Below are 21,224 nucleotides of genomic sequence, written 5' to 3' on the forward strand. Positions count from 1 at the left end.
TAAAATGAGTCTTGACACAAATATTCCAATCTTTAGAATTACATAGATGGCATTCTTATTTCCTGGAGAAAAGTTTCCATGTGTTACTCCTGTTGATTTCTCCAGAGTCCAGCAAGACCAAGCACATAATAGGTGTTCAATACAATCTTGCTGAACTGTATCCAGAAATCTTTTACATGAAGGACAAAGGGGTTGGTATATTTAACAGATATTTGTACAAAGGAAAATTCATTCTGAAAATGCTTGCAAATACATGTACACATAACTCAAATAAAAATAAAATCCCACACTAAAGTTAGGAGGCAGTGCATCCTTGAAATATTTTCATTATCTATTAACAATGCTAAAATCCAATTTTGTAATAAAAATGTTTGTGTCATATTTCTTTCCTTCTATAAATTATGGAAAAATTTTAAAAGAGGACAGTTTCAAGGGAGACTTTATAAAAGTATATGAAAAACAGCCTCCGTTCTCTTAATGGTCAGATTGATGATATGGGCATACTTGGAAACTATTATTTAATTTAAAAGAGGAAGGGGAAGAATATAAAATAGTCTGAAGAGAACCTAGTTGCTGAACATGCCAACATTCGAAAACTAAGTAGAATTTTGTAATCTTCAAAAGGGAGATTTTTTTTAATTTTATTTTTTCTAATATAGTTTATAGTGTTCTATTTTCTTTTTTTTTAATCTTCACACATTATCATGTTCCATCATTGGTGATTAGACATACCAAGCACTCAAGCATATTGGGAGGTATTACTTGCTCTCTAACTTTGTTCCCAGAGTTGATAAAACATGTAAGTTTTATTAATTACTAATGGCACATAAATAGAAATAAGGCCTGTTAGGGTGGCCAGCTTATATAACACATATTTTGTCAAAATATGAGAGTAGATAATTAATCCACTGCCCATTTCATGGAAATTTTCTGACTCTATCTAATCAGATCAATTATATTAAGAAATTTCTTGAAATAGCATTAAATGTTTAAATTTCAGTAGTGTTGATTAAACTTCAGATATGGGACTTTCCTTACATGGAAAAAAAAATTCATTATTTTTCACAATGGCACCCTAAGCTATATAAAGTCAAGTAAAGCAGAAAGATATTTTTAAAGTAATAACAATTATTTTTTAGGTAATTCAGTTAAACACACTTTAAATAGACGTATATCTTCATTTTCTGCAGAGTTATATTATACAAGTATATGGAAATTTAATTTAGTAATTCTAATTATTACAAAATAAATCTGATAACTAAGCTCTCATTTTGTTGACTTTCAAAGAGAAGTAATATATTTTATTTTCTTCATTTTATTTTATTTTATTTTATTTTATTTCAGGGGTCTAATCAGAGCTGTTGTTGCTACCCTATGCCAGAGTCACAGCAACACCAGATCCGAGCCACCTCTGCAACCTCCACCACAGCTCACTGTAACGCCAGATCCTTAACCCACTATTTGAGGCCAGGGATCAAACGCGAAACCTCACGGCTCCTAGTCGGATTCTTTTCTGCTGCGTTACGATGGGAACTCCTATTTTCTTCATTTTAAAATCACTAACTCTTACTTAACTTGACTTTAAAAAGTACATATATGTACTGTATAGGTACAATCATATAAATTTCCACATATTTGACATTTCACACTACCTCTCTGTGTTATTTTTTCAGAACAATACTTAATTGTGTCAGGTCTTTCATCTATTCATAAGGTAAGTTTCTGCCTTCTTATCTTGCTTTCAGTGTATGCTTTAGGACAGTATGTAATGTAAATATTTTCTTTGACATTAAGGAAAAAGTTTTATGCTATCTTTACTATTTTATGAAAAAGAAAGTATAAGAAGCATTTTCCAGAAATATTTCCAGACCCTCTACTCAGAGATGCTGCCAGAGATCTCATTTTTTTTTCTTTTCTTTCTTTTTCTATCTTTATTTTTTTTTTTTTTTTTTTTTGTCTTTCTAGGGCCACACCTGTGGCATATGGAGGTTCCTAGGCTAGGGGTCTAATTGGAGATGTAACCACCAGCCTACACCACAGCCACAGCAACGCAGGATCTGAGCCGCATCTGCGACCCACACCACAGCTCACAGCAATGCTGGATCCTTAACCCACTGAGCAAGGCCAGGGATTGAACCCGTGTCCTCATGTATGCTAGTCAGTTCGTCAACTGCTGAGCCACGCTGGGAACTCTGAGATTTCATTTTTTAAAAACAACTATATTGGTTCCTCGGAGCACTATTTTCTTGCCAAACTCAATACTAATAAAATAGTCCCTGTGGAATTTTCATAGAAAGACTAAGCGTAGTAGCATAGTTCAATAAAACAAGTAAAAAGTAAATGGCAATAATTCAATAAACTATGGCAGCAGTGGAAAGTCCTTAAAAGGAAGGTTTAAAGGTTTAAACAGTTCTTAAGGATCTCCTGATGCTTCATCTCCCCATAGACTAAATGTGATGAGGAGCTGGGACCGATGTGTTAACCTGCTAACCCACCATAATGGCATGACAGATGCTTCCTACCTGAAGGGGTCATGCCTGGGAGAGAGAGAAGAAGCGGGAGATGGACAGAATACCCAGGGAGAGTATTGATCCACTGACTCTTTTATGGTAACCATTACAGAGACATGCATTGACAGTAATTAAAAAGACTTACACACTGGGATGGTTTCAAACTCAAATCTTCGACTGAAGACACCATAGCCTGCAGCTGTACGTGCACGAATTTGGAAGACATACACTGAAGCTGGTTTCAAGCCCTCTGCAGTTATAGTTGTCTCTTTAGATTTGATAATTGTATAGCTGGTCTCTTGGTCCTTGGATTACACATGTACATGCAATAAAAAGAAGTCAACATATGAATAACTAAGGACAGCAAAACTTAGAATTAAAGATCAGAAAAAGAACCGGAAACGAATAGACTTGCTATTAATATAAAAATGGTATTTTAGAAACTAAACCCCTACAGATCCTAGATGTGCTATTTATTAAAGAATCCTAAAGTGTTTTCTGGAACTCAGAGATGGTATGTATGTTCTCACCCATCCAACATGCTTGCCTTGGGCAGAAATAGATACATAAACTTAAAAAGTACAATTTGTAGGAGACAAATTATTTTACAGACTCTATTTTAGTATGCAGGTGCTTGTTTTTCTCATAAATGTTTTATTGGAGCGCAGTGAACATGCAGTTTATTCATAGAGAAAGGTGACAATGTCTCACATACTGCCGGGTAAGACTTAACGCTTTTTATCTTCAGGGAATTTGATTTCTAATCATATTTAGGGGCTTGGGAGAAGGAATGAGTACTTCATTGCAGAACCTAACTTTCTGTGCACTAAGTCTAATAAGTAAGGTGAAGTGAAGAAAAAAATACAAATAAGCAAAACTATTTTTTCCTCCTCTTTAAAAACTTTCTATTTTCTTCACTTTTATGTGTTGGGGCTGGGTTAGTTGTGAATGGAGATGGAAAGGGAAAAGAATCACTGGAAAGATAGGTTTGAGAAGTGAAACAAAGAGGAACTGTTCTGACTTTGACTGCTAACAAAAGTCTAGACAAACTATCTACAACTCATTATCTCTGAAGCTATCATGCTGCACATGAAATCTTAAATTTATAAAAATTTTAAACACACAAAGTCCCCATTCTGACATTTCTCTTCCCTTATATTTTTTTCTGTGAATTCTTGGCTAACCTTGTTTTTCCCCTAAGGTCTTTCCGCATTTATTACATTTCTGGTAGATCCCATAGGATGAATTAAAAACAGGTTATAGTTATAGATCCCCCTGCCTTTTTAAGAATTTCTCTTTATTTACAATAACTTGATTGATGACTGTCAACCATTGTTTTCTACTCATTTCAGGGCATTTTGTCTTTACAAGCAGAAAAATGTATTGATTTTTAAAAAAATATCTAAGGGTAATAACATGTAAACAATTTATTTTTCCTAAGTGAGAAAAAATTGAAAACAAGAATGTAGCATTTACTTCTCAAGCACCCTAAAAGGGAGTAAGGTTATTATTTAATATTCATAATGCTATAAAAATTAAAACAAACACAAACCACACTCCTTGTATCTTGAAGTTTACAGCAGCTGCCATGTTGTGCCTTTATTGCGGACACTGAAATTATGTGCTGAGATACAGCAAACCCATTTTTACTTTTATCCTCAGTTTCCTCATCTGTAAAACTGGGATATAAATTGGAGCCTGGATATCCTCACAGAGATGTTGTAAGGATGAAACAGGTAATTTACATAATTATTGTTTTAATTTTTTTTTTCTAACTTGACACATCAAAGTCAACTTCTAACCATGGTCTATGCTGTCACCAATAAATTCTAAACTATGCAATGTGCAAACATGCATCTCTTAAAGCAATTTTACCATTCCTTATTTAAGATACTCAAACATGTAAACTTTTCTTAGGGTTTTATAGCCAAAGTTCTTTCTAGCTAAGTATGGTTTAAATTCTGATCCAAATAGGTTTTTCTGATTCACTCTATATAAACAATTTTTTTAAATGCATAGATTAATTTAAGTGCTGAAACTTTAAAGTGACTAGGAAATTTTATTAGCATTTTCCAAAGAATTTAAAGTAGAAAATTAAATTCTCTAAAACTTTACCCAGTGATGTCAGTCATTTTTTTCACTCACAAATATTTATTGATCTTCTCTTGTCTACTCTATTACCCCTTCTATGTGCTATGAATAGAGCACTAGAAAAGCATGTCTTTATGTGTTCCTTTTAAAAGGGGTAAATAGCTTCTATAAACTATTGTAGTTACTGATGTTCTGAGTACACACAAGTTTCTGACTGAATGGGTAAGACCTCCTCAATGATATTATGCTTTTCAGTTTGGCTGTGATTCAATCAATAAATTTCAGTAAGAAATTATAAAATATAGGTTTTCCATTATGTGCATTGTATTTAAAGGGAATTTGAATTGGCCAAAAAAAAAATCTAGAGAAAAGTTAAGATTCTGGAAATTGACATAATTAGGACTTTTACAGAAAGTATTAAAATTTATATGTAACATTAAGTTTTTTTTTATATACAAAAAATGCACAGGGGTATCAGGGTTAGAATTCTAGCCACATTATGAACTAAGTACGTGTGAAAATGTGGGTATGTTAACTCAACCTAAGCTTTTTCTTCTTTAAAATGGGACGAAAGTATTTATCAAAAGCCTTGCGAGGACACAGAGATAGAGATGATCTATACAGCACCTGGCACAATCTTCTGAGCATAAGAGGTCCTAGGTGAATTTGATTTGACCTTATAACATGATGGCAAATGCTACTGAAAAGGAAAAAAATATATATACAGCTTCTCACTATTGAAAAAAAAGAAATTGATAATTTTGCCAAAAAATAAAGTCTCAAGAAAAGTGGAATACAACTCCTTGAAATAATGCATAATTGAATATCAGTTGAACAAAATTATACAACATTCTGTCTGCTTTATCCATTAACATTATATATATCTCCATGATTCCTTATCACAGGTCTAACTGCACACTGTTTCTTTGAGTGAATAGAATAGATTATTGAAGGGACTTAGTAAAGCTTCTATCTAAGGGATCAAAACCCATACATCCACATTTTGAATTATCTAAGTATCTTCTCAATTTTGCTTCGGATCCACTCTTTGAAATCCTCCTCATAATTTCCTTCATATCACAAACCTATGTACACATCTTCAGTACCCAGAACCAAAGGCTGCCAAGTCCTTGGTCAGGATAGTGGGTTGTGCTGCCTTCCTGCCCCAGCTGAGCAAATGAGCTACATTCCCCAGCTGCTTAGCAGACACTGTTCACATGCAGGGAGGGGAGGGCCTGAGCAGGAGGAGCCAGCTGGCAAACACCCTGCCAAAGGGCAGCTTCCCTTTGCTTCTGTCTTTAATTAAGAGATGGCAATGGGCCCACCACCATGCAGGAGCAGAGTGGCCCAATGACCTCTATTAGAGCAGGGCAATCACAGGCAGAAATGCCAGCTGGCAAATGCAGAGGCCCTGGAAAGCTCTGCCACCTGTGTCTGGCCAAGAGCCATCCAGTAAAATGATGGTGTCATTCTGAAGATTCAAAAGGAGCTCTGGAAACCTATCAGGACCCCCACTTCAATACATGGTATAAAAGCTCATTTTTTGTTTTTTTTTTCTTTCTCCTTCTGGGGGGGGGGAAGCAACCTTTGGTGTATTTACTGGTATGTTCAATAATTTTGCTTGGCAAAAAAGTCTGGGAATTAGCATCTTCTCAGTAAAAAAGGAAAGTACTGACCAAAAGAAGTTAATAACGTCTCCCAAATAATATACAAGCATTGTGCTGCTTTTAAAGCATGTGAGTAGGCAACCTGTTATTCATTTATTGAGTCTATGTGTAGAAATCTCTTTTCCTCAAGTTATTTTTTCTTACTTTGAGTTCTGCACATAACAGAATGTACTGATACAGCATTAAATATAAATATGAAACATAAAACCAAATCTTACAGAAATAAATATAATTAAAAAGTGAACAATAAGGAAACCATTTCTGTAACATGGATAAATGTAATTAGAAGGGATATTAATGGAAAAGAACTCTTTCCCACCGCTTACTGAATAACTCTTTGTTTTAACAAAAGCAGCTTAAGGGAAAAAGAGATAAATCCTGCCTCCGAATGAATATTATGTATACAAGACTCATGCTTATTGTGTGAAGTAATATAATGAAAATAATCAAAGGTTACTCATAAGGAGAAAATTAATTTAAGGAAAAACTTCCTTAAACATGAAGAAAAGACAATGGTCCAGCTAGTTGCTTTAGATAAAGAAAAATTATAGAGGAAAATAAGTACTTGTCAAATGAGTCTTTCTGCTGTTGAACTTTATTTCATCTAAGATATGTGTATTCAAATATAGATTTTTGGGGTGTACAGTTATTTTAAAATGCCATTATGCATTTCAACTTCTTTTATTTTATTTTTATTTCTTTTTGTCTTTTTGACTTTTCTAGTGCCATTCCCGCGGCATATGGAGGTTTCCCAGGCTAGGGATCCAATGAGAGCTGTAGCCGCCGGCCTATGCCAGAGCCACAGCAATGCGGGATCCGAGCCGCATCTGCAACCCTACACCACAGCTCAAGGCAACACCGGATCCTTAACCCACTGAGCGAGGCCACGGATCGAACCCGAAACTTCATGGTTCCTAGTCGGATTAGTTAACCACTGAGCCACCACAGAAATCCTCAACCTCTTTATAATTACAATAAAAATCTGGAAACTTAAAATATTTACCAAAAAATTCACAAATACATATATTTGCCTAGCTGTGACATTAGTATACAGTAATAAAGTTTAAAAACAACTTGGAAAAGGAATGAAAACCTGAATTTAACAAATTATTTTTGAATACAGTATGTGTTTAAATCGCAGACTTCTAGAATTTGCATTCAGTTTGGCCCACTACTCCTAGAGAAACAGGAATCGGGGAGGGATATTAACGTCATAATATTCTACTTGATTTACCCTTTTTTTAAACAATAAATACGTAAACCTTATCCTAACATAGCTTCGTCTCAAAGGTATTTTCTTGGTGAATGATGTATTTGATATATACTTTTTTCTAAACTATCTTCTAAGTGTCTTCATTTATGTTCCCTCATACTCCAACAGTTACAGGTGATGCTACCAGAAAGTCATTCCTAGAAAGACAACTATTTTAAAAACAGTAATTGATTTCTTATTCATCTACTTACAAGACAGACGAATATTGTACAGATATCCAACACCTAGAAAGAGTATGTAGATGACCCCACTCTCCTCCAGTAAACTCTACTGTCCTATTCTCTGCTGTATCTTTACACAGGTAATTGTTGAATCGATGAAAGAAGCAATTTACAGAATACTATGACTTACTTCAAATTGCTTTAAATAGTATTTCCCCACTATACTCTTTTATCTATGCATAACATGGAATGTTGAATTTTTAAGTAACTTTTATTAATAGGACATCAGTATTTCTCATGATACTTTTGCATCAGTATAAGGGGGACCATTTGGTTTCCCTCTCATTTCCAATGTCCTAAAGTGGACAATTTTTAGGTATCGCAAAGTAACCTTCTGAACTCCCTCCCACCCTCTTCACTCTTCCCTAAGAGGAGGAGTGATGGCCCTGGGAGTCTAGGGGAGGCAGTTGGGTGAGTGTGGCTGAACCCTTTCTTCCCTTCTCTTTTGGGATCTGCTTCTCTGCATTGTGCCTGCAGTCTTTTCTATTTCCACAGGAACACATTTCTGGGTCAGAGTCTCCTACCTGCCTCTTAGAGACTGGTTTGGGCACTCATCTATCTTCATCTGGCTCTCTTGGAACTCAAGTTGTTCTAAGTGGTGAATGTCATTAAATCTAGACTGTACAAAAGTCATAGTACAATGGCGCTAGGCATCGTAGTAAGACTTATGGCAACTACATATCTAAGCCAAATACTCCAGTCCAGGTTTAGAAATACTAAGTTTGTCTTTAGTTTCCATCTGTATTATACTTTTATCACTTGGTTATAGATTGAGAGGAAGAGGGATGATTACTGCCTTTAGATTTCAACAGCTATTATGCAAAATGTGTGTGAGCGGACCTAGGAGCCAACTCAAGCAAAAGAGAAAATCAAGAAAATATAAGGAATGTGGGGCATGTATTTTTGATTTTACACCATCAAATTATAAAATAAATTTGATGCTACAGTGTTAGATTTTTGTTACAGATTTTTTAAAAAGTGCAAGGTGCATGTACGCCTTACCTGCCTATACTTACTTAATAGTATAGGTATTATGCAGTTACTGGCCCTATGAATGCATTTTCCCTTGTAGTACACTGTCCCTACTGAAGGTTAACAACTTCGGTGTTTGGGACACTTTGAAAATGTCCTATGACTTCATCTTTTAATGCTGTGAACCCTAGCTAAGCTCACGTTAGACTACATGGCAGTATTCTGGCAGCATAAACTATTTCGCAGCAGCAGAACCACAAATAAAGTGCTCCCTGTATACTTCAAGCTTCCCTAATCATGACTGCAAATCAATTGTCATTGATTCACACGTAAAATTGCAACACGCTTTCCCCCAAATTGGATAACTGCAGTTGCTAGTTTTTTTTTAAAGGAAGAAAGAACATTTTTTATTCTCTTAGTCTTACCTTTTCAAAATATTTGATTTCATACTCCAGGATGATTCCATTGGGGCGATCTGGCTCTTGCCAAGACAGAGAGATGCTGTTTTTTGCAATCTTCCCCTTTTTCACATTGGTGACTGGAGAAGGGGCTGCAAAATAGTATAAAGAGTAGCATGATTAACAAAGCCTTGCAATTACAACAGTGTATAATGTATATTTGCATTCTTGAACTGTAGTATAATAAAAATCCCAAACAAGTAAATTTTCTATTTACTTGGAAACAATTTTACTTTGTGTAAGACTGTACAGATTTTGAAATGTTTCAGAAATAGAATTCTCTAATATCCTGAGAAGTTTCTATAATAAAACTGTAGTCACACAGAATCTTAAGTCCACATTTTCTGTATAAAGTTTAGATACAAAACTATCTTCTTTCTATAGAATAAATACGTTCTTGATGACGTTATGTATCTTTTTATGTTTCTAAAATTTGTGGACTCTGTGTAATATATCCCATTACACTAATACATACATAATTATCTGTATTATATTACCACAATACTAAGGCTTTTTTTTTTTTTTTTGTCTTTTTAGGGCCACAACCACGGCATATGGAGGTTCTCAGGGTAGGGGTCTAATCAGAGTTGTAGCCGCCAGCCTATGCCACAGCCAGTTGTAACACGGGATCCGAGCCGCATCTGCGACCTACACCACAGCTCACAGCAATGCTGGATCCTTAACCCACTGAGCAAGGCCAGGGATCAAACCCGCAACCTCATGGTTCCTAGTTGGATTCGTTTCCGCTGCACCACAATGGGAACTCCAATATTAACGCTCCTTTTAATAATTATTTCTGAAATAATATGGGTCCTATAATCATTAAAAATTCCTATATTAGGTACAGTGGAGGTTTTCCTTCAAAATATACTATTGAATATGTAGTATATATTGAAAACAAGAGCAAATGAAATATTTTCCTTCATTTTCATTTTCCACAAATGTTAAACACAAATCAGTCATTTATAGTGTCCATTGCTATTTGTCAGTGTCTATTATGTGACAATTTTTCATTTTTTCCTTCTCTCTTTTTTCTTTCTCTTCTTTCCTTCCTCCTTCCCTCCCTCCTTCCTTCCTTCCAACCATCCTTCCTTTCTTTCTTTTTGGCTGCACCTATGGCATATAGAAGTTCTCGGGCCAGGGGTCGAATGAGAGCTGCAACTGAGGCTTACACCACAGCCACAGCACCACAAGATCCAAGCTGCATCTACAAACTACATCATAGCTTGCAGCAATGCCAGATCCTTAACTCACTGAGCGAAGCCAGAGATTGAATCTGCATCCTCACAGGGATTGGTCGAGTCCTTAACCTACTAAGCCACAACATACACTCCTTAAATGACTACTTTTCTAATGAAAATGGAAAAAAAAAATATGCTATTTTAGATATTTCTGAGTATGTTGAATTCCTCCACACATAAATGTTTGATTCAACATCCATTTTTATCAACCTGCTGAGACGTATATAAGAGACTCTGGGTTTGATGCTGTAAAGAGGTATTGACTACATCTCTTTATGACATCAAACATATATCTGTACTACATTACCCTATAACATACAGTGTAGTATATACAGACATATATAAATATATATGTGTTATCTAATGTACACTATAAGATGATGGAAAAGATGTAAGCCATAGTGAGTAGTTTTTAGCCAGAGGCTTAGCCCTATATGAACAGTATTAGCCATCTGGTGAAATTAAAATTAATATATGTGTTACACATATGTATAGTTTCTAACTGTTTTAATTTCCAGAATTGTTATGACAAAATAGCATACTGTAATTTGTCACATTTAATTATGTTTTTCCATTCCTTAGAAAACGTAACCAAATCAGAGACACCACTTTGAGCAATTGCAAGAACAAAGTCTAGAACTGTTTGGTGGGCCCAACGCTGGTGTGAAAAGCAAGGTTGGAAAGAGGCTCATCATTTAAAAACAGAAATGAGATCAGGTCTGCTTCTCTGTCTTACTGCAGAGTGAAGCCCAAACGTGGAACTGCATGCCAGCCTCAATACCACCTGGCCCTCTGCATCTCAGACCTCATTGTCTCCTGCCACTGTTCTTAAGCAGCTCTGCCCTGGCTGGCTGTCTGCAGGCACTTCTGACACACTCCTGCCTACGGATCTTGGTATCTGCATCCTCTTATTTAGAAAGGCTTCTCTCTCTGACTTCTCCAGCCTGCTTCCTTCTTCCTCTGGAATTCTCCCTGAGACCCTTCCTGTCTGTGCTCTCCCTCAACTGCCCTCACCTCACCACGGACTCTGTTTCATCAGTGTTTTATTTTCCTCTTTAGCTCTTGCACTTCCACTGTCTGATATTCATGTCTAAATTCTATCTTTTCTTTTTCCAATCCTCTCAAGTAGAATGTAATTTTTATGAGAGCACAGGTTATTTCATTCACTGCTAAATCCCTAGACCTAGAAAAGCACCTGGACAGAGGCAGGCCCAATAAATATGTATGGAATAAATGACTGGTAGTAAAAAAAAAAAAAAAAAAAAAAATCACACATGGAGAACACCTTTAATTTTTTTTTTTTTTTATAATTTACATCCACGAACTCATCTATGAAATAAGGGTGAAGTGTTTTTCAATAAGATTGAAATGGATGAGTTCCTGCTGTGGTACAGCGGGTTAAGAATCTGAATGCAGCAGCCTGGGTCTCTGAGGGGGTGTGGGTTCGATCTGAGGCCCTGATGCAGTGGATTAAAGGATCTGGTGTTGCTGCAGCTATGGCTTGGATTCAGTCCCTGGCCTGGTAACTCCGAAGTTGTGCAGGTGTGGCCGTAAAGAAAAAGAGACAGGTATAATGTTTAAAAGCAAAATCCGTTAACCTTCTAGTGTTTTAAGTACCCATAATAGGGTGATAATGACTTTGGTACTATAGGATGTACTTGTATTCTTTTAGTCATATGGCTTTGTGGTATTCAGATTCAGAGGATGCAGAGTTTCAACCTTATCATCTTAAACATGTCCAGTTCCACAAATTTTCTGGACTGCTACTGAACATATGGTACACGTATGAAGCTAAAAGTATCTAAAAGTAGTTTTGAAATTTCAGTTTATTTACTTCAAAGGAAATTGTTCTCACATTCTGGCATAAGTTCAAAGTCTCTATTAATTTCCTCGTGAGGGAAAAGTCATGCCATATCCAGAACTGAGGATACAGTATCCAAAAGACATGGAAACAAGAAAAAGGAAGAAGCTCTGGCTCCCCTAGTTCATTTCAGTTGTTTGTAGCAAAATAGCAAATTTTCTCAAGTACAAACAGTAAAAGAGAATTAGGAAGAGAGTGATATATTTTAATGGACTTTGTTCAGTAATGAATATCTTTATGAATTATCTTAAATCATAAATCACACACACTTTTCCATTACCACTATATTCATTGCCTATACTTTAGTGAAGATCTAGACAAAGACTGTCTTTAAATTTTTTCGCTCATTTTACTACATTGCGCTTTCATTTTCATTGATGTATTTCTTACAGATAACTATCAGTTTTCACTTAATAAACTGATAGCATTGCCAATGTTCTATTCATAATTTTATTTAACATGTATCCTTCATGAAGGCAGGGATTAATTTGGTTTAGTTCACTATTAAATTTCCAGCACCAGAAAATTACTTGGCATATAGTTATATCATAAATATTTGTTGAGTGGATACACATGTGAATGAATGAATGAATGGTAAATGCATACATCATCATGTATTATTCAAAACATCAGAGTTTGTGCACATATTAGGACCTTAGTAGATGGAGATTTGTGCTTTATTTTAAAACAATAAATTCTTTAATAAAATAATCAACCATTTCAAAGTGAAGCTATCAAGTAAATATCAATACAGACACAACCAGCCTGAAGTAGAATTCTCTGTTCTTTGCTTACATCCATCAAAGCTAAACATAAAGTGTATAGCTTTCAAAGACTGATTTAATAAACACCATTGTTTTCCAATTTGGTTTTCTCAGAGGCTAAATGGTACTCTTTAAAATATGGTTCAGAATGGAGGAAGAAGACCACGTCTCAGCTCACAGTAGTTCAAGAATAATTTGCTCTGTGGGGACCATCTCTGTGTCATTGGGTAAATCTGATCAAAGTGGGGACACTGACAGCTCCTGGGGACATGATGATAAGGCACAAATTGTGAATGGCAGCTCTCTTTCCGACTATAAGGTATTTCACTGACAATGTGCACATTAAGATAACTGTAACCAGATTTGTCAGCATCAGGGCATGTTTAATTTATCTCATTTATCTCCCTTATGAATACCTTTTTCTCATTCTTTATCCCCTTGACCTTTCATTTAAGTAAGCCTGGAACAAAATGAGAATGATATCACAGAGGACTACTGCCTGTAAAACTGTGCTGGATGATGATAAATGGTAAAACTATTACTGTTCTAGTGTAAGAAGGACAAAAATATTAGAGAAATAAGGTTGTGAATAGAACAAAATAATTTATACAACTTCAAATTTCACCTTTTGGATATGCAGAAACATTCCAGACTGTTTCTGTATTATAACATATACTGGCGGTAAACTTTGAGCACCATTATAAAAAACAAGATCTTTATTCTTTAGGCTAGTAAGAGCTCACATTATAGACTGATTTGTCTAACTGAATTTAAAAAGCTTAAAGCAAGAATGGAGAATGGATTTTGGAGTTCCTGTTGTGGCACAGCAAAAACAAATCCGACCAGTATGCACAAGGATGCAGGTTCAATCCCTGGCCTCACCAGTGAAAAAGTTTAAAGACAGTCTTAGTCTAGATCCACACTAAAGTATAGGCAATGAATATAGTGGTAATGGAAATGCCAATGTGGTTAAGGATCCCACATTCTGTAGCTGTGGTGTAAGCCAGTAGCTACGGCTCCAATTCAACGTCTAGCCTTGGAACTTCTATAAGTTGTGGGTGCATCTCTAAAAAAGCAAAAAAAAAAAAAAAAAAAAAAAAAAAAAAGAGAGAGGGAGAGAGAAAGGAGAATGGTTTTATATTTATAGAAAGATTATGAAGACAGTACAGAGAGATTCCCATATGTCTCACACCTAAGATCCTCTATTAGAAACATTTTACAACAGTACATCTGTTACAATTAATGAACCAACACTGACACATTACAGCCCACATTTTGCTCAGATTTCCTTAGTTGTTACTTTTTCTACCCCAGAATCCCATTGGGCATACCATGTTACACTTAGTCAACATGTTTCCTTAGGCTCCTCCTGGCTGCTACCATGTCTCAAACTTTGCTTTGAGGACTTGGACAGTTTTGAGGCATATGGTCAGATGTTCCGTACATTATCTCTCAGTTGGGATTGACTTGCTGTTTTTCTCATTACTAGATTTGAGTCATGCATCTTTTAGAAAAAGACTGCAGAGGTCAAGTGCCATTTTCATTACATCCTATCAGAGGTACATGCCATCGACATAACATACCACTATTAGGTCAGCTTTGATTACCTGACTGAGGTAGCACTGACCATGCTTCTCCACTCAAGTTATTATCTTGCCAGTTTTCCATGCTGTACTCTTTGCAAGAAAATGGCTATGTGTGGTCCACACTTAAAGAACAATGAGTTATGTTCTGCCTCCTTTAGGGTACAGTATCTGTCTGAATTACTGACTATGCAACCTTATTCATTTATTTAATCATATTTATATCCATACGGTGTTTGGACATGTGGTTTTTTTTCACACTTTATCTTATAATCTAATACTTTATTTTTTTACTCAAATTGTTAGAGCTTTGGCCACTGATTACCCTTTCAGATCTTTAGCTCCCATGTCTCTCTGAATATATATCCCCATCATCGTGGGTTTCTCTGTTTTCTACATCACTTTCTTACCCCTGGCACTTCAGGACCATAAGCTCCAGACTTGTTTTGTTTATTTACTGTCCTCAGAGCTAGAAGCAGTCATTTCTCCTGGGAACATTGGTATCTTTTATTGGAGAATTCTAGCAACCTAGGTCTGGATGATAGGAGTGCTCCTTGGTACTGGGGTGTTGCTTCTAGGGCCTCCCAGCTGACAAAGCCAGGAAATAAATGTGTGTATGTCTATAAACATTTTTATTAATACCTATAGTTGTGTGTGTATCTCTGTGTATGTGTGTGTGCATTAAGCTAAACATGAGCATATACTGATGTCACCAACTCTAATTGGTTATCACAGGGATTATTCTAGCCTTTTCACCCTAGCTAATCTGTAACTTACCACTTCAATAGTGGCTCCCACTGTCAATTTACTCAATTGATTAATTCAAGTATATATGTCTAGTGGTTAAAGACTTGCCCATCTGTGTCTGTTTGACTTACTAATAATTACATAATGCGGAAATCTCTAACATCTCAATGGCACAAGCAATGATATACAAAAGTCTGCTATTTGTTATGTAAAACAGTATGTCATACTAACTTTTCAAATACAGAACCTAGTTTAGGGCACAGTGTCCTCAGATGCGAAGGGATGCCATGGTGTAAACAGCTTTGAAGTCAGACAGACTTGGCTTCAAATCCTTTGGCAACCAGCCACTTCCTAGCTGAGTGACCCTATTTAAGTTACTTAACTACTCTGGATGTTGTAACTATGGTGCATTCTCCACACACCTGGAATCCATGGTCCCTTCTAAAGAAAAAAGGCATTTTAGAGATTTCTTTCTCAAATAAAAATGCAATCTGCTCATTCAGACAAAACCTACAATCACTATACCTTTAAAGCTTGCAACTGGATCTTTTGATATATGATCTAAGTGAAGTTTTGAAAAGACCATTCCAAAAAAAAAAAAAAAAAAAAACACCTGGCTTTAAATGTCAGTAGTTCTAGAGAGATGATATCCTTTTTAATAAAAAGAAACTATGAACTGAAAAGTTCCATAGCTTTTTTTAAAGACTTGAAAAATCATAAGATATTGAAAATTAATTGTTTTCAATAGGAAATAAAAGTAACTTAATTGCAAATAAGTAATTTTTGATGTGATCAAACAGTAGTATTAATCATATGCTTCAAATATCGTCTTGAAGTAATATGCGCAATGATGCTAATTAGAAAAGAAAATAGCAATAATAAAGATAGAGAGCTACACCACTGGTATTTACAGTCAACGTTCTTCTGAAACATTCATGCAAATTACAAAACAATTATTAAATATAACAATATGTAAAACGACACATACTCCTTCCTGAATTAATTCCACACCAAAAAAAACTCCCATAAAATTTGTTTTCCATTTATTACTCCTTATTACTTGATAATAGAATTTTTAGCACACAAAATGGCCTTACTATTAAATGGCTACTTAAGCTTAACCACAGCATCCGTTTTATGAGAAAAAGAATTTAAACAAATTTTAAAGTATCCTTTTAAAAGAAAATGGGGTTATATGTAGCAAGTAACAGGGTGTAGTTGTAAAATGTTAATCAACACAGTGTTCTTCATATATATTATATCCAAGGGGATACAGTCCTATACGCAATTTTCAGTATGATTCATTAATATTATACCTCAATTATAGGACACGGCAGTAAGTTTTATAGGTGGATAAATAGTAATTGGGTCAATAAACACACTCATATAATACGTTTTTTCATAAGAAAAAATTAATCTCTTATAAATCCATATGATGCAAAGTATTGAAAACCATAGACTAAGCCACTACCAGTAACAAAGCCACTAAGTGTAAAATTTAATTCAGTTCTTAATTACTTCAAGATCTTCATCATATAATCTGTTCTAGCATTTTTAAAAGAAAAATAAACATATCATAAATTAAAATAATCTATTTTTTCCTTCTTACTTCCTGTTGGTCTTAATCTTACATAGCCATACATGCAATAGGGATTATTTAACTCAACAAAGATCATTATAATAAGATATTTACCTACTGATTGTTTAAAGAAACTGATTAGATTTCTATTATCCATTAAAGTTCAAGGCCATCACATCTTTCCCTAAATATACTTCTCTCTTAGACCATCTGACAAGATTCTTTCAAAATCTGAAGTTGTGCTAGTAGAAAAAGATATAAACTTTATGGCTACAAAATAATCAGGGAGACCTGAGTAGTGCTTGTCAGCTGATCTCCTAAACATTTCAATTACAATATATTTAAATAGCATAATTTTTAGCAGCAACATGAGCAGCCATCAGTAGAGAAAATACAAGATCAGTGATTACAGCTATTTGACCTTTTAAAGTCCAGAAGAAATCCAGATCAAGATACTCTGTTACAAATTAGTAATATTGTCAGATATTTGATTCCTAAGCTCTTACCATGGAACAAATGTTAGTGACTCCAACCACATATTCTCCAAGGGGTGGGGAATCTCAGCCAACACTCAAGTTGCATGTGAGACCAGTTTCTTCCTAGAGTGACTACACAGACAAATTTCTAAAGCCAACAAAATATGGCACTGTATATTTGCCATTGAAAGTTCAAATGGCCTGAGGTTCATATTTTTTTACTAGAGAAGAATTTTTCTACCTCTGCTAGAGAAGTAGTTTGTGTTTGTATTTTCCAGAAAAGAAAAATACAAGTACAAAATTCTAACTATAAAATTCCCAAGATGATGCATTTTGTAAAATTTTAGTTATTACTCAGAAAGTTACTACATCCAAATTTTACACTGAGAAAATGTTTAGTAAATGTTGGCTAGTAACAACCGAAAAAATAAAAAATAGGAGTTCCCGTCGTGGCGCAGCGGTTAACGAATCCGACTAGGAACCATGAGGTTGCGGGTTCGGTCCCTGCCCTTGCTCAGTGGGTTAACGATCCGGCGTTGCGGTGAGCTGTGGTGTAGGTTGCAGACGCGGCTCGGATCCCGTGTTGCTGTGGCTCTGGCGTAGGCCGGTGGCTACAGCTCCGATTGGACCCCTAGCCTGGGAACCTCCATATGCCGCGGGAGCGGCCCAAAGAAATAGCAAAAAGACAAAAAAAAAAAAAAAAAAAAAAAAAAAAAGAAGGAAAGTTATACTACGAGAATATAATCAGACAAATTCAAAATGTCAAAAAAAATAAATAAAAAAAATAAAATAAAAAATAAAAGAATAAATACACTCATAGATTACTGAATAGTTGGATAAAAGAACTATTATCATTACCTAATAATATACTGCCTTTATAGTAAACATTACATGCCAGAGACTTTGTAGTTTAAGTACTTTATGTGCATTAACTCATTAAATATTTCTAAAACCCCTAGGAAGTCCAGATTATCATCATCCTCTTTTGAAGCACAGAAAAGTTAGATAACTTGTTCAATCAACCCACAGAAATTGGGAGACCTAATCAGTCTTGTTTCAGAGTTTGTACTCTTAACCATTACACCATAGAACAATAAAAGAATCTCTTAATAATAGAGATGTTCCACTTAATTGAACATCAGATTATGTTAAACATTACTCCGATTACCTAATTTTTCCTTTACATAGCCTAACCTCTTAATTTTTGTTCAACTGCTTCGTGTCTTCCAAAGCTGATTACAGAAAAACAAACAACAATCTCTGATAAAATATCAGGTGACTCTTTATTGTCCTATATACTATATGCATTCTGTGTTGTGTAACTGTCTACTCTGAGATGTATTACCTAAAGCAATGATTGCACAATAATTTTATCTCCCATAACACACCTAAAAGAGAGCATTCAAAAGTGTGAGCGCTCCCTACATATACTCCCGTATGGATGAAACCTGAAAACTGTCTTCTGGAAATAAAGCCCCAAGATAAATCACAACCTTCACAACCATTCAGTAAACAAGCAAAGACCGTTCTCCATGTACTGTACCACCTATGAGATAAACTATGGATTTTCAACAATTTTTTTCAGGCTAGATGCAATTCAGTTTTCTCTACCTCTCAGCAATGCATATGTAAACACTTTGAGGCAAATATACAGACAGCCATGAATATCTTATAATTTACAAGTATTTAAAAATGCATATCTCATACACTTCGATACTTTATGGTTAATAAGTAATAACTTGCAAGGAGCTGGAACAATAGAACATGGAACATCTGCACCATGGAGTGACACAGCAGATATGCAGACTCCTGTAAAACTCTACTGCGATTTTCCCAGCGCACAGCTTTCCTCCCAAACTCAAACCACCTCTTCACCTCAAGGCTTTTAAGAGGCTCCCAGAGGGAAGAAGAAGTGGTATCAGAAATCCTCCTCTTCCCTTCCCTCCTTTTCTAATATTATTGAAAAACTAATGACAGAGACTGGTGACTTGGCTGTTGAGTTGACAATGCCGCATGTCTTGGTGAGTGATCATAAGACTGAAAATATTAAAAATAAATTGGTTGATTTGCATTTCTCTAATAATTAGCGATGTCGAGCATTTTTTCATGTGCGTGTTGGCCATCTACATGTCTTCTTTGGAGAAATGTCTATTTAGGTCTCCTGCCATACCACCTCACACTGGTCAGAATGGCTGTCATTAACAAGACTATAAATAACAAATGCTGGAGAGGTTGTGGAGAAAAGGGAACCTTCCTACACTGTTGGTAGGAATGAAAATTGGTACCACTACTATGGAAAACAATATGGTGGTACCTCAGAAAACTAAAAACAGAACTACCATATGATCCAGCAGTCCCACTCCTGGGCATATATCCAGATTAAGCTTTCATTGAAGAAGATACATGCACCCCTATGTTCATTGCAGTGCTATTCACAATAGCCAAGGCATGGAAACAACCTAAATGTCCATCAACAGATGAATGGATTAAGAAGATGTGTAGTATACACAATGGAATACTACTCAACCATAAAAAAGAAAAAAATAATGCCATTGCAGCAATGTGGATGGAATTGAAGACTCTGATACTAAGTGAAGTAAGTCAGAAAGAGAAAGACAAATACTGTATGGCATCACTTCTATCTGGAATCTAATATATGGCACAAATGAATCTTTCTACCAAAAATAAACAAACTCATGGACTTGAAGAACAGACTTGCTGCCAAGGGGAAGGGTGGGTGAGGGAACAGGATAGACTTGGAGTTTGGGGTTAGTAGATGCAAATTATTGCATTTGGAGTGGATAAGCAATGAGATCCTACTGTATGCAACAGGGAACTATATCTAGTCACTTGTGATAGAACGTGATGGAGGACAATATGAAAAAATAATGTATATGGATGGAAGGATGGCTGGGTCACTTTGCTGTGCAGCAGAAATGGAGAGAACATTGTAAATCAACTATAATAAAAATTTTTTTTAAAATAAATTGGGAAAATATTAGATCTTGCAGACACAGAAAGTTAGATCAATCCTCTGAGAATCTATTTACCTGCTTCCCAGACTACATAACTGTTGAGTACAGTGAGTGGCCTCCTTTGTCTCTGTAGCCTTTGAAACAAGAAAAAAACAAGCCCACAGTGGGAGCCCAATACAAAATGATCCAATCCATCATGAAGCCGCCAAAAGAGGAACCTGCTGCAAGATATTTCTGACAAGTACTGAAGAGGTAATATCATCGTTAAAAACATAATGGAACCTTGGTTTTTCAAATCTATGAGTAAAACTGACACGTGCCATTTTACTTGCATGTGAGCTTTTATTTAAAAACCATCAGAGAGTAAACTTATTAAGAGCCTTCATGACCTCATATTACAAGTTTAATTCTATCTTTTGAATAAAAACGAAACAAGAATAACCAATTCTTGTGACTACAAGGAGAAACTTGGCAGGTGAAAATGACTAAGTATTGTGATAAATATAATTTTAATGCACTTTCAAAGACATGGTTATGCAAAATTGACTCATAACATCATGCTTGCAAATGCAGAAAATTTTCAGAGATACAGAAGTAAAACATGCCAGAGCAATTTGTGACCTAACGAAATAATTCAAAAACACTGGAAGCAAAGTTTATTTACATTTCTTTATAGTAAATGGCTGTAGTTAATCAGTGGAAACGAAAGTCAGAAAATTTTATATTCCCTAGGTGATTATAATCTTAACTATCCCTGATTACTATGTTAAGCACTTGTTTCAATTAAACTCTTCATCCTTTTCCTT

General features: G+C 35.4%; 1 protein-coding gene across 8 annotated transcripts in view; it reads right to left on the bottom strand.

The window, feature by feature from the left end:
• Nucleotides 1-21,224, bottom strand: part of EPHA5 (EPH receptor A5) — a 319,729-nt gene that overhangs the window by 89,818 nt on the left and 208,687 nt on the right. For all 8 annotated transcript variants that reach the window (XM_013978750.2, XM_013978749.2, XM_003129048.6 and 5 more), the window contains 2 exons: nucleotides 9,160-9,284; nucleotides 2,656-2,815 (listed from right to left, as the gene is read on the bottom strand). In XM_013978750.2, the coding sequence (XP_013834204.2) occupies nucleotides 2,656-2,815; nucleotides 9,160-9,284 (285 nt within the window). The remainder of the gene's footprint in view (nucleotides 1-2,655; nucleotides 2,816-9,159; nucleotides 9,285-21,224) is intronic.

This window comes from Sus scrofa, chromosome 8 (genome assembly GCF_000003025.6).
Source record: "Sus scrofa isolate TJ Tabasco breed Duroc chromosome 8, Sscrofa11.1, whole genome shotgun sequence".
Taxonomy (NCBI): Eukaryota; Metazoa; Chordata; class Mammalia; order Artiodactyla; family Suidae; genus Sus; species Sus scrofa.